Genomic DNA, 13,351 nt, shown 5'->3' on the forward strand with positions numbered 1-13,351 from the left:
CCCATTACTATCTCGCCAGCATTGTTTTGTAGCTGAGATATCCACTCTCACCTCTCTTTTACACTTTATTTATGTGAAGAAACTTTTGGTATCCTCATTAATATTATTGGCTACTTACTTTAGTATTCCATCTTTTCCTTCTTAATGAATTTTTAGTTGCTTCCTGTTGGCTATTAAAAGCTTCCATTTTCTCTAATTTCTCACTAATTTTTGCTCTTTTATATGCCCTCTCTTTGGCATTTGTGTTGGCTTTGACTCCTCTTGTTAGTCACAATTGCATCATCTTAGATTTAGAATACTTTCTCCTCTTTGGGATGTATATATCCTGTGCCTTCTGAATTGCTCCCAGAAATTCCAGCCATTGCCTCTCAGCCATCATCCCTGTCAATGTTATTTTCCAATCACTTTTGGCCAACTCCTCTCTTATGCCTCGCTAATTCCCTTTACTCCACTGTAATACTGATACATCTGACTTTAGATGTTTCTTTTCAAATTTCAGAATGAATTTGATTATATTATGATCACTTGCCCCTAAGGGCAAGTGAGCTTTTTGAGCTCTCTAATAAATTCTGGTTCATTGCACAACACTTAAACCAAAATAGCTGAATCCCTAGTATGCTCAACCACGAGCTGCTCTAAAAAGCATCTTGTAGGAATTCTAGTAATTCCCCCTCTTGGGATCTGACACTAACCTGATTTTCCCAATCTACCTGCATTTTGAAATCCCTCATGAGTATTGTAACATTGCCATCTTGGCATGGGTTTTCTATCTCCCATTGTAATTTGTAGACCTTTGTAATTTGTTTACTTGGCTAAGATAGCTAGAACCAACAGTCTTAATCTCAGGGTTATGGAGCAATTGGGACTAGCTCAGGTAGGCAACATATTGAGGTAAAAGGCCTTTTTCTGTATTGTATAACTCTTATGACTCTGTAGTTGATTTCGTCTGCTATGGCGGTTGCCAGATACAGAGTTTGTTTAAGAAATTGGTAATGAGTTAAAAGGTCAACTATGAACTTATTGAATGACAGAATAGGTATGGGGGGGGGGGGGGTTGAATGGCCTATATCTGATTGATGTTTTATGCACTTTAAGGTTTCCGTACTTGTGTCAGCTGTAACCTGACAGTGGTCTAGGGTTAAATTTCCCAGGCTAAGGTCTCCGCAACATCGATGTATTCACTGGTGTGGTGTAAGCATCTTGAGAGTATTATTTAGCTCAAGTGGAAGGCTAGATTTCAGCCAGTGCTCATAGTCTGTGAATCCGTTAGAGGTGTAAATACTGGCAGAACTGAAGTGATATATTGTACTTAGCAGCTTGTACTTTAAAAATAACCCACTCTGAGTAAAAATTCTTTACAAACACTGGTAGATAATGGAATGGTCCATGTGATCAGGAAATTGGTTAGCTTTACACTCTGAATTATCTGTGTTACTGTATAATGTCATTTTAAATCAAGACCAGACACTTTTCCAGAGACTGTACTGAGAGAATTATTGCATTACTCTCTCAAGAAGGTACAAAAGGTTAAAATTAATACCTAAAATATTAAATGGGGGAATATGGGAGTTTCATGCTATCTGGAAGTTAAAAAAAAGGTGAGTAAGTTAGTGAAATATTGATGTTGGATACATTTAGCTGTTTGACTTCCATAATTTGCAGAGATTTTTTTAAGATTTGGTCCAAGTCTTTATCCTTCCCACTTGCCTATTGTATTGTTATAATACACTGGTGTTGCATTTTACCATTGATAAGAGTTAGTTTCAATTCTTTTAAAACTTGAAGTGAGACAATAAAGTCTTAATTGTAAAATGTTGGCACTTCATAGATCAGTGCAAAAACATTGCACATTTTTGGTAAATGCACAATCGACAGCATTTCATTGCTGTTCATAAAATATTCAGTGTTGATGTAGAACGTACTGGAAGGAATACGTTGGTAGTAAAGTCCTGGGTTCTGCACCATTCTTTTGATGGGAAAAATGAGAAAGTGGTGGCTGGATCACAGCAATTTCATGGGTAGTCTGGGAGTTATTAAGCAAGGCTGGTGGGTTGTTGCACATGTATGGAAAGAATGAGAATGGTTATATTGGCTATAAAATTTTCAATTTCAAGATGGAACGCAGAAGTTCAAAATGCCAGGCATCAATGGGGCAACTAATGGAAGAAATTCTCCCAATAAAAATTGGCTATGAAATGTACTCCACACTCCAACCAGTGGAGTTTACTGAAAGAACACTGATGTGCATGTGAGAGAGAATACTTTATGGGGAAATAATGGATGAATGTGACTAATGGGATTATTCTGAGAACTGACTTAGATTAGATAGCCCAAATAGTCTCTCTTACATCTTGAAGACTTTTTTATATAAAAGAGAGAAAAAGTGGCATAATAAAATTGATGATATGAACAGGATCCATGGATACATAATGTATTGGCAGCATATTGCCTATGGTTTGGAGTATTTCGTAGCAACGTGTGGTTTGTTTGCGGTCTAGAGAAGTTAATGAAAGGAAGGTTACCATGTCCACTCTGATTAAATGATCACACCTGATGTATTTAAAGATGTCAAGGTGAAGATAAATCTATTCCTGATGATTGCATAGAATTACTGTTGTTAAAGAGTTGCAGATTGTCAGTGAATTAAGACAAGATGTTCCAAGTTCGTCTGTTCAGGGAACAACTGCAACACTGGAGAGAAGAATTTATTTCAGGAGGTCAAACTGGTTAAGGAAGCCAGTCAACAGACTGAATTTACAATGATGTTGAAAATATGTAAAGAGTGATCATATCATTCTCTTGAAGTAGCAAAAGCTGGTGTTTTAATCTATAATCTGAAAATTAGTCATATAATGTATAACATAATGCTATGAAGTGTATGCGTTTGTATATAACATATACTGTGTATATAAAGTGCCATGTGTTCTGAACTGTCTTCCTGCTAGATTGGAATAAATTACCCAGCATTGTTTATAAAGTTCTACATCCTGAATTGTTGTTAAGCTTGGTCCTTGCTAGCAGTTCCAATACAAGTCCAGGGTAGACAGGGCACAGCTATGATGCTCACATTAAAATAAGGAAAAGCAGATTGGTATGATGTTTTCAGAGCAGGCATTAAATGGCTGAAAGACCTCTGCTCAGTTGCTTTTGGCATATACAGAATCATTTTCATGATGAGCACATAAGTGCATTAAATATTAATGTGGTCAGCATTTCCCATGGCTTTAGAATTCCAGCATGCATAGATGCGTAATGTGGAGCTGATGCTCGAGACATTTTGCTTTTGCAAGATAATTATTGCTATTTACTTTGGAATTCTCACCAAAAACACACTTTTCCACTATAGTGCTTTTTGTGGAGTTGCTATTGGGCCAGTGAAGCACATTCACATGGATTTGTGTTAGATCTCTGACTGTGTCAATGGACAACTGAATCTAATTAAAGGCTATTAGAAGAATTTGCGGTTTCTAAATTGGACAGCTTGTCAATGCAATAGAAAATAAAAGATGGTGCAGTATTGATGTTCTGCCACTATATCTTACAAACATTTTTATTATGTAATACCCTGTATCACAGAATCACAGGATAGATATAGGCATTGTCAGCTTTTTGGCTAAATGTTCCTTTCCTATTCAGAGGAAATCAACACAATTAAACTCTATTTTGTAGAGAAACATACTGTTTGTAATTAAACAAGCTCAGACCACAACCCTGCAGTCCTTGAATTTGGGAGTAGCATGAGAGCAAACTTTACATACCTCATGTTTCACAAATCGTGTTAGAAGGTGTATGAGAAACAAAATATAATAAATGTGAGGTAGCCTCACAGTGATGATTGTCCAGGACAAAATTAATTGGCACTTAGAAGAATATGGGTTAATAAATGAATATTATATGAATTTATTACACTCAAATCCATAATTGAGGAACTTGGAGTTTTTCAATTAACAGAGGGGATGTAAGGAAGTATTTAGGATGATGTGTATATGCATTTCAGTGAACCTTTGAAGAAATACCATTCAATATACTTGTTAGCAAAGTTGGAGCCCAGAAAATAAACAAGACCTGTGTGGATTTAAAATTGACCAAAGACCAAAAATATAGTGGTGAGCAATAGATCTCAGGAGGGCATAAACACGTGACAGGTGAAATTTAATGGAGAAAAGTGTGGTAATTTTTGGTCTTGTTGTGGAGTATTAAAGGGGGCACAGAAAAAGTGAGAGTTGTTTGTACATCTGGCAGGGAAGATGGCAATTGAAAAGGCTGTTAAAGAGCCACACAGAATCCTCGGTTTTAAGAACAAAGGTGCAGAGCACAAAAGGAAGAATATTGAAAGCTATAACATACCAGCTAGGATTTAGCTGAAATGGTGTGGTTGAAGCTAGCCAGCATGAATAAAAAAGCATATTAAGACTTTGGAGCAAACACGAGTAAATCTGCAGATGCTAGAAATTCAAACAACACACGCAAAATGCTGGTGGAACACAGCAGGCCAGGCAGCACCTATAGGGAGAAGTGCTGTCGACGCTTCGGGCAGAGACCCTCCGTCAGGACTGCTATATATATATATATATATATATATATATATATATATAGCCTGGCCTGCTGTGTTCCACCAGCATTTTGTGTGTGTTGGAGGTTGCATTAATGATTTATTGGCATAGTACAAGGGATGTAAGAATTTAGATGTATGGAAAGATGAACTGATACAAGTTCTCCAATCTTGAAGAGTTTTGATACTTTAACTGAGGAAAGGTTTCCTCAGCACCACAATATTTTACATAATGAGATGTTATTATCTGAATGCACTGTATATTAATACAGATTCAAAGTAAATTTATCATCAAAGTATGCATAGTCACAATATTCCACCTTAAGATTCATTTTCTTGTAGTTGTTTATAGGAAAATAAAGGAATATGATAGAATTTATGAAAACTATACATAAACACAGCAAAACAACCAATGTGCAAAAGAAGACAAATTGAGCAAATAATAAATAATACTGTGAACATGAGTTGTAGAGTCCTTGAAAGTGAATCTGTAGGTTGTGGTATCAATTCAGAGTTGAGGTGAGTGAAGTTATCCATACTGGTTCAGGAGCCTGATGGCTGTACCATAGTAACTATTGCTGAACCTGGTGGTGGGATGGTTCAATAACCTTCAAATGGAAATTATATATATCTTAAAACATGGTAGGAGGTTATGGAAAGTGCAGGAGAATAGTAAGAGGAATCGCCCAAATTATGTTGTATGGTTCTGTTCTTAAATAAAACTTAGGTTGTGTTGTAATTACGTTACTTAGATGGTTTATTTAAGTTATATTTTCTGTCCTTGCTAGTAATATTCAGAACAGCAGTAAATCCCTAATTGATCACCTAATTTGTCAGGAAAGGCATCATTACACAATACTTTAATGTTGATTTTTTTGTCATTAGAAGTTTTCCTGTTTTGAGAATGTGCTGCATATTGCCATGCTATGAACATGCAGGATGTATAACAGGAGAAATCAGAGACTGTGGTCTTAGTGTGTGCGTGGATGGTGTCGCTAACAATTGACATACTCTAATGCAGTGCCATCTGCACACATAGAATATGTTGATTGCAGTTTCCAAACCATGACTCCTAACCGCTGTTGCAAATATAGTGGGAACACTTTTCTGGAATTTCTTTTGAATGTCATGAATAATTGATTATGTGAAACCTGCAGTTTGATTTTGTTGCTTTATCTATTGATTATTCAGGATGTTGAGACAGTTTAACCCTTCATAACCATAAAGAGAGATTAGAGAAAATGGGAATCCCAATTTCTCTTGGAACTGGAACTGTTTGTATTTATCCTTTCTTTAGCTTCAGGTTAAAGTTTAAAATTTATGTTAACTTTTGACATATTAGGCCTGATGTTTTGCAACCTCTGTTTGCAGTTCCACCTGCTATCCCATTGTGCCAGCTTCAAGGAGCTGTTGCTACTGGAAATGATGTCACTCTGACTTGTAGTTCAGAAGAAGGTCTCCCGCTCCCAACATATTCCTGGGAAAAGCTTGATTCAATTGCTAAACTGCCACCAATGTCGGTAGAGGGTAAGCTGAATGATCAGGTTTATAATGTGTCTAATTCAGCATATTTTTGATATTATTATCCTGAATTTAATATAAAATGCTGCTTCTGGTTTAAGAATTTAATAATTCTATACAGCAAATCATAAATATTTTTTATTTCATTATACATATTTTACTGAAGATATCTCTGATTTTCAAGTCAAAATCTCAGTGTAAGTGTTCCAATATAAAATCTGCTCCCCTGTTACAACATAGAATTTATATATTTAATTAATGATGTTGGCTAAGTGTACGTTTCTGATATAATTACAGCAAAATAGTTGCCTCATTTATACAAATAAGACATGGAGACTTTTTAACCGACAAGACCTTTGTATTTGAGATGCAGCATAGAGAATTGATAAAAATAAATGCAATGCATTCAGTACAGCAACAGTGGTGAACTGTAAATTATTTGCAAATGGGAGTAAGACAAATGACAGAGATTAATGAGGAAGTCATGACTAGGGAAGAAAAGATCAGACAACATTAATCAAAGGAATAATGAAATGGATTGTGTAAAATATCAGGAGATCATGGTGAATAGTGATGGACTCGGATGCTATTCTTAGCCAGGAGTTACATTAGCGTAACAGATATAGATTACAGCATTGAGATAGTACATTGGTATGGGACATTGTTGTTCACCTCTTCAGACCTCTTAGTGCTTGCTGCTAAGGGTAACAAATGAAAATAATTCCTGCACTTTAAGGTCCTTTATACAGTGGAAGTGAGTTTGCAAGCAGAGCATTTATTTCCTGAATGAGTGCTGTCACCTCTGGCAGATCTGTGTTGAATGTCTGGTGACAGCTTTTTTAAATGCACAATCAACATTGGTAGGAAAACAAAATAATTCTTTGAAATTAGATAGGACTTCTAAGATCATGCCACATGCGTAGCAAGAAAGCAGAAGGAATGGAAATCACTGGCAAGTAAGAAAGAGAAAGGTCATTTGGTCCATTAAGCCAACTATTTGCAATGCATCATGTGCAATTCACACTGTCATGGATGCGGTACAACTTATTTAATCTCTTCAAGGAAGGAAATAACCAGAGAGAAAAGCACAAAGGCAGAGTGCCTGAAATTGCTTCTGGAAAACAATCTGGTAAAATTGTGTGATATTAATCTAATATATTGCAATCTATATTATTCACCTGCCGTGTTGTGTTTTGTGATATATCCAAACTGCTGGGAGCCTGGAATTATTTAGTCTTCAATGCTGTTGGCTCTCCTGATTGCCAGTGTCAAAATTGGATATTTGTACTTCTCATTTTCAAGATGCTTCATTAAAATTCTTTTAGAGGGACATTGTTTCAGAGATGAAAAGATGGCAGAGGTCTGTTATAATCATGATGTGTCACACATGTGACTTAATGACATACAACATTGGATTACGTGTTTACACTGTGAGATAAAATTAACAATCATTTAGAAACTGGTGTTAATTGAAAACAGCTACCATAGTAAAAACAAGAGGTGCTTGGCAAATTTAATAGATTTTTGATGGAAGAAATAATACAGAGTTAAAGATAGTGCATCAATTGTAAAGAATATGTAGTTTTAGAACATATCTAATAAGGTAGCTGATGAGATGCTTGAGGCTAATGATGTAAGAGTGAAGAGAGGAGATGAGAGAAAGTTCTTTGTGCAGTGGCACATTGAAGACACTCCTGTGGGAAAAATTGAGATAGATAATATATTTGTAATGCAAAATTAGATTAATTACTTGAAGGGAATTATGGGTAAAAGAATTGCAGCGGGATTAGCTTTTACATTTCATGACTTCTTAGAGCAATTGCAGAAGACGAAATCATCTCATTTTCTACAGTAAACTTCTTAACCTGTGATTGTACATTTAAATCATTTGGTTAGAATTTCATTATTTGCTGATTTAAAACAATGTGAAATAATAATTTCATTAAAACAACAGAAATTTGATGTTTTTTAATATTGCAGAGAATGATTTTTATTCTATTCTCAGTTTGTTGGCACATACCATTGAAAAATCCATGTGGCAAATACTGATCATCATCCACCCCAAGTCCTTCCATTGTTGACTTATTTCCCATACCCCATAATCAGCAACCCCCATGATCTGTTTTCATCCCTCCTCCTCCTGCTTCCGACCATCTGCTACCACACATTTCACCAACTATATCCCTTCCCCATCTGGTGCTATCTACCCTTCCCCCTTTCCCTAATGGCTTCCATTATTACCTTCCTTATCAAATTCCAGCCAAGATAGCTTTGGTGTTCCTGCTTATTACCCTCTAATAGTGGATCCACTTCACCTTTTGCTCTTCCTTCCTGACTCCAACTGCCTAGTTTTATCCTTTGCCTCCTTACACCTATCATTCACCCACCTCTGTTTCCCAACTCCAGCCCTATTCTCCCCAGCCTATGTCCATCGATGACTTATCCTTAATTCTCCCTTGGTTTACCACCCACCTACTGTCTCCTCTCTCTCACCCCTCCCCCAACACTCTGCACTGGTAAAGTTCCTTCTCCTCTCAGTCCTGCTGCAGTGCCTTAACCTGAAAAGCTAACAGTTCCCTCCCCTCACACCCTCTGCAGATGCTGTCTGACTTACTGAGACCCCCCAGCTGGATGTTTGTTGCTGCAGATTCCAGCATTTGGAGTCTCTTGTGTTTCCATGTTATTCGGTGCAGCTGTTCATACATCAAAATATGAACAACATCTTGCCTTGGGAACCCACAAGAGATAGATAGTCTCAGGAGCAAAAGTTTGACAGGCTTGGCTCATATCCACTGGAGTTGATAAGAGTAAGAAGTTTCTTGGTTGAAACTTACAAGTCTGTGAATGTGGATGTGGGAGAAACAAAAACTTGAAAATAAGAGATTGAGGTTGCTCTCTTATGACTAATAAGAGGATTTTTTTTTTCCCTCTGACCGGCTGTGAATCTTTGAAGTTTTATCTTAAAGTGCATGGAAGCAGTGTCTTTGAATATTTTTGAGATAGAGATACATAGACTGTTGATAAAGCAAGGAGTAAAAGGATAATGTTTATTAAGGATAATGTCTTGTGGCATTTGGAGGCACATGATAAAATAGGCCAAACCCAGCATGATTTTCTTAAGGAGAAAACTTGGAATTCTTTGAGTAAATAACAGGCAGGATAGACAAAGGGAGTGAATGTTGTTTACTTGGATTTTCAGAAGGCCTTTGACAAGGTGCCGCACACGATGCTGCTAAACAATTAAGAGTGCATCAAATTACTGGAAAGGAAACTAGCGTGGTCCGAAGATTGGCTGACTGGCAAAAGGCAAAGAGTGGGATTAAATGGCCCTTTCTGGTTGGCTAATGGTGACTAATGGTGGTCTGCAAGGGTCACTGTTGGGTCTGCTATTTTGCACATTATCTGTTAAGAATATGTGTGACAGAAATGATGGCTCAATAGCCAGGTGTATGGAAGATGCAAAGGTACTGTAGGTGGAGGGGTAGGTAATGTTGAGGAAGCAGCGAGTCTACAAAAGGATTTAGATTGGGAGAGTGGGCAGAAAAGTGGCAGGTGGAATTCAGTCTAGAGATGTACTTTGGAAGAAGAAGTGAAAGGGTTGACTAATTTCTAAATGGAGAGAAAATACAAAAAACTGAGGCGCAAGGGGACTTGGGAGTCCTTGTGCAGGATTCCCACAAAGGTTAATTTGCAGGTTAATTCTGTGGTGAAGAAGGCAAATGAAATATTAGCATTTATTTTGAGAGGACTGGAATATAAAAGCAAGGATATAATGCTGAGGTTTTACAAGGCATTGATCTGACCACAGTTAGAGTATTGTGAACAGTCTTGGGCCACATATATAAGAAAGAATGTGCTGGCATTGGAGACTTTTCAGAGAAGGTTTATGACAATGATCCTGGGGATGAAAGTGTTAATGTTTGAAGAGTGATTGATGGATTGCTCTGGGCCTGTACTCGCTGGAGTTTAGGGGAATGAGGGGAGGATCTCATTGAAACCTACTGAATCCTGACAGACCAAGATAGAGTGAACACAGAGAGGATATCTACAAAAGTGAGACTGTCTAGGACCAGAGTGCGCAGCCTCAGAATAGAAGGGCGTCCCTTTAGAGGAGTAATTTCTTTAGCCAAAAGGTGGTAAATCTGTGGAATTCATTGCCATAGATGGCTGTGGGGGTCAAGTCATTAGTTGTATTTAAAGTGAAGGTTGATAGGTTTTTGATTAGTAAGGACATAAGTTTATAGGGAGAAAGCAGGAAAATGTTGGTGAGAGAGAAGATAACTCAGCCATGATTCAATGGCAGAACACACTCAGTGGGCCAAATGGTTTAATTCTGCTTCTCTGTCTTTTGGTTACAGTCTCATTTATATGTATAGGTCATATCTAAGTTTCAAACAAGGTTCTCTAGACTAAAGAAAGCCTCAACAGGAAATCTTTAACAGTTCCTAGCACCACCACCTTTGAAAGTCCAGTTTTCACTATCCCAGGAGTTTATTATCCATTTGAAATTTAACCAGATTGGCTCAATAAATACTAGGCTGGATATTCTAAAGCAAATGGCTTGTATATCGACTTTCACGATCTACAAGTCAAAGGTATTGAAACTCAATAAGTTTCACACCATCCAAGTCAAAGCAACCCATTTGTTTGGCAGCTCTGTTGTCACCTTTAATGATTGCTGTCTCTGTCACCACCACAGTGCAGCCACAGAGTGTGTATATCTGCTCTAAATGCTTGCCAAGTTTTCTATGGTAGCTCTAATGTTTACTTTTTGAAGGCTAAAGGCAGCTGGTGCGTGTTTGTGCTATCATCTAAAATTCCCTCGCAGGCCACAAGCTACACTGATTTGGAAATAGAGTTGCTGGGTCAATACCGGATGCTCCTTATCCGGCTGAGCAATGTTCCCTGGTAGTACTTCAGCTTAGGCAGCTTGTACACTTCCTGCACTTTAACCCTTGAACTGTGCTGTGGAAATACTTACTGAATGTGCAGTGGGCTGCCCCAAACCCACCTCCATCATCCCAAGATGCAAATGCATTTAGCACACTTATCGCCCTGAGAATTTTTCCTTTGTTTACTGTAATTCATCTGGGATACCTTAGGGATGGAGTGTGGGCCATCATTCAGACTACCTTTCTTCAAACAGTTATGATTCTATGATTTGACGTAAGGTAAAGATTTCACAAGAATTGTCAAGGCTCCATCTAATTGACTTGCTTAAAGCAATCCTCAATGATTGACAGAAAGAGGAAACCTTCCTCCGAGGCTTCCCCATCTCTATGTCTTAAAACCTGCTGGTGAGTCAGTGGTAGAGTAAAGATCCATATCAAAATTGACCATAGGGTTGAAGAACAGCTCTAGTAATAATTAAAGTATGTTCGTTACTTTTGGGAGCTTGCAGTTAGGCAAAGCTTGTGTGTGTGTGTACAGCTGATGCCTACTTTCTTCACAAGAAAATGATAAATGTCTTGTCCCTATTGGACAAGATTTTTTGTCATGAGTCGACACATCTTTGAACAGCCATATGACAGATTTAACATTCATCCATGATAGCTTGAAAATTTAATGCCGTGATGACATTTACCGGCATATGAAGTAATATCCCTACAGTGAAAGACTGTCGGCAAGCAAGCCTCGGGGTGTTGTGCAACTGCCTTGCTTGTGAAGCTGGGATTCAAAGACAGGTTTGCCTGACATATCCAGGTTCGACTGATTCTACAAATGCAGTCCTCGAGTAAAGGCAGCATTGTAGCATAAGATCAAAGGACAAATTGGTAACGGCAGCGCAGGTAGCATTAGTGGATGAACAACTGGATATGAACTTTTGAATGTTTAGCCAATACCCTGAATTGCCAATGAGGAAAACTTTATATTGATAGCAAGCCATTGCAAAGCTTATCCTCAAAATGCATGTGTAAGCTTGAAGGAGGAACTTAGTATTGAGAATGCAGGTATATTTTCAAGTGTAAATGCATATGCACAAAGCTCAAGGACAAAATTCACCTTTTGGAATCTTATTTATATTGTATTTTGTTTAGAATTTGGAGCGGATTAACTAGCTTGCAACCTTTCTCCCCGCTCAATATATTCTACCCAACTTTTGGGTAAAGATGTTCCTTTTAATAATTAAGAAGTACATAACATTTCAACAAGAGTTTAAAATATTAAAGTAGCAATAAAATTTTCATCATGCCATAAAATATAGATTAATTCAAGATATAAAAAAACTTTTAAAAATTTCACAATGAAATGGGCCAATTTTTAAGATATCTTAAGATTGTTCAGTTCTCTTAAAAAAACATTTTTGTTATGAATAATGACCTGTTTCCAAGTAGTACAAATTAAATATTGGGGAAAATATCACAGTTATTTAATTTTCTTGAGTTAAATCTAACTAAAAGGAAGCTGGAGTGGCCTTCCACCTCCTCGCTTCTCTTAGTAAGCAAGGACCTGGACCGACTTCCCCACTGTCATCCTGTTGCAAGTGTGGGTCCTGGTTTTAGTTTCCCTGGGTGAGAAAACAAAATGGTGCTGATGATATATGGCGGTGTTTAGCTCACAAAACTGCTAGATATACAAGATGTATCACTACACTGCTGATCTACTCGCTTTATTCCTATGATTGTGTGGCTAAGTGTAGCTCCAAAGCCATATTTCAACTTGCTGATGGACACCGCAGTTGTTGACTGAATCAAAGGTGATGATGAATAGGTATATAGGAGGGGGATTGAAAATTTGATTGAAAGATGCCACAGCAACAACTTCTCACTCAATGAGAGCAAAACCAAAGAGCTGATTATCAATGAGAGGAGCAAGAAGCCAGAGATCCATGAGTCTTTAAATTCCTTGCCGATATTGTATCAGCGGGTCTGTCCTGGGACTAGCGTATAAGTGCCATCACAAAGAAAATATGACAATGCCTTACGTTCTTAGAAGTTTGCATAGATGTGGCATTTCAGTTAAAATTATATTATTGTTTATTGGTGAGGCTACGTGAGGTTTAAAAAGAGCTCGGGGCGTTTTGGAACTTTTCAGCAGGCTTTCAATCATTGCGATCTTTTTGGTACTTGCCAGAGGCTACTAAAAAGAAAGTGAGGTGTAAGCAGAGCAGCTGTTGTTGGAGTGGGACTGTGTTAGTGGTCATGCTTTGGCTGAAGAGGCTTAGGTGAGAGTAGGCACCGGCTAGAACGTAAACCTGAGAGATTAGACGTATAATATTGTAGGCAGGGTGGTAGTTCGGGCAGTGGAATGCTTCTTCTGTGAGATGTGGGATTTCAG

At 37.7% G+C, this 13,351-nt stretch overlaps 1 protein-coding gene across 3 annotated transcripts in view; it reads left to right on the plus strand.

Moving 5' to 3' along the window:
* The window catches only part of igsf11 (immunoglobulin superfamily member 11), a 218,224-nt gene that overhangs the window by 185,691 nt on the left and 19,182 nt on the right, over nt 1-13,351 (plus strand). For 2 of the 3 annotated variants that reach the window (XM_059966178.1, XM_059966180.1), the window contains exon 4: nt 5,924-6,079. The exons of the other annotated variant lie outside the window; for it this stretch is intronic. In XM_059966178.1, the coding sequence (XP_059822161.1) occupies nt 5,924-6,079 (156 nt within the window). The remainder of the gene's footprint in view (nt 1-5,923; nt 6,080-13,351) is intronic. 3 annotated transcript variants of the gene reach the window in all.

Source organism: Hypanus sabinus, chromosome 4 (genome assembly GCF_030144855.1).
Source record: "Hypanus sabinus isolate sHypSab1 chromosome 4, sHypSab1.hap1, whole genome shotgun sequence".
Lineage (NCBI taxonomy): Eukaryota > Metazoa > Chordata > Chondrichthyes > Myliobatiformes > Dasyatidae > Hypanus > Hypanus sabinus.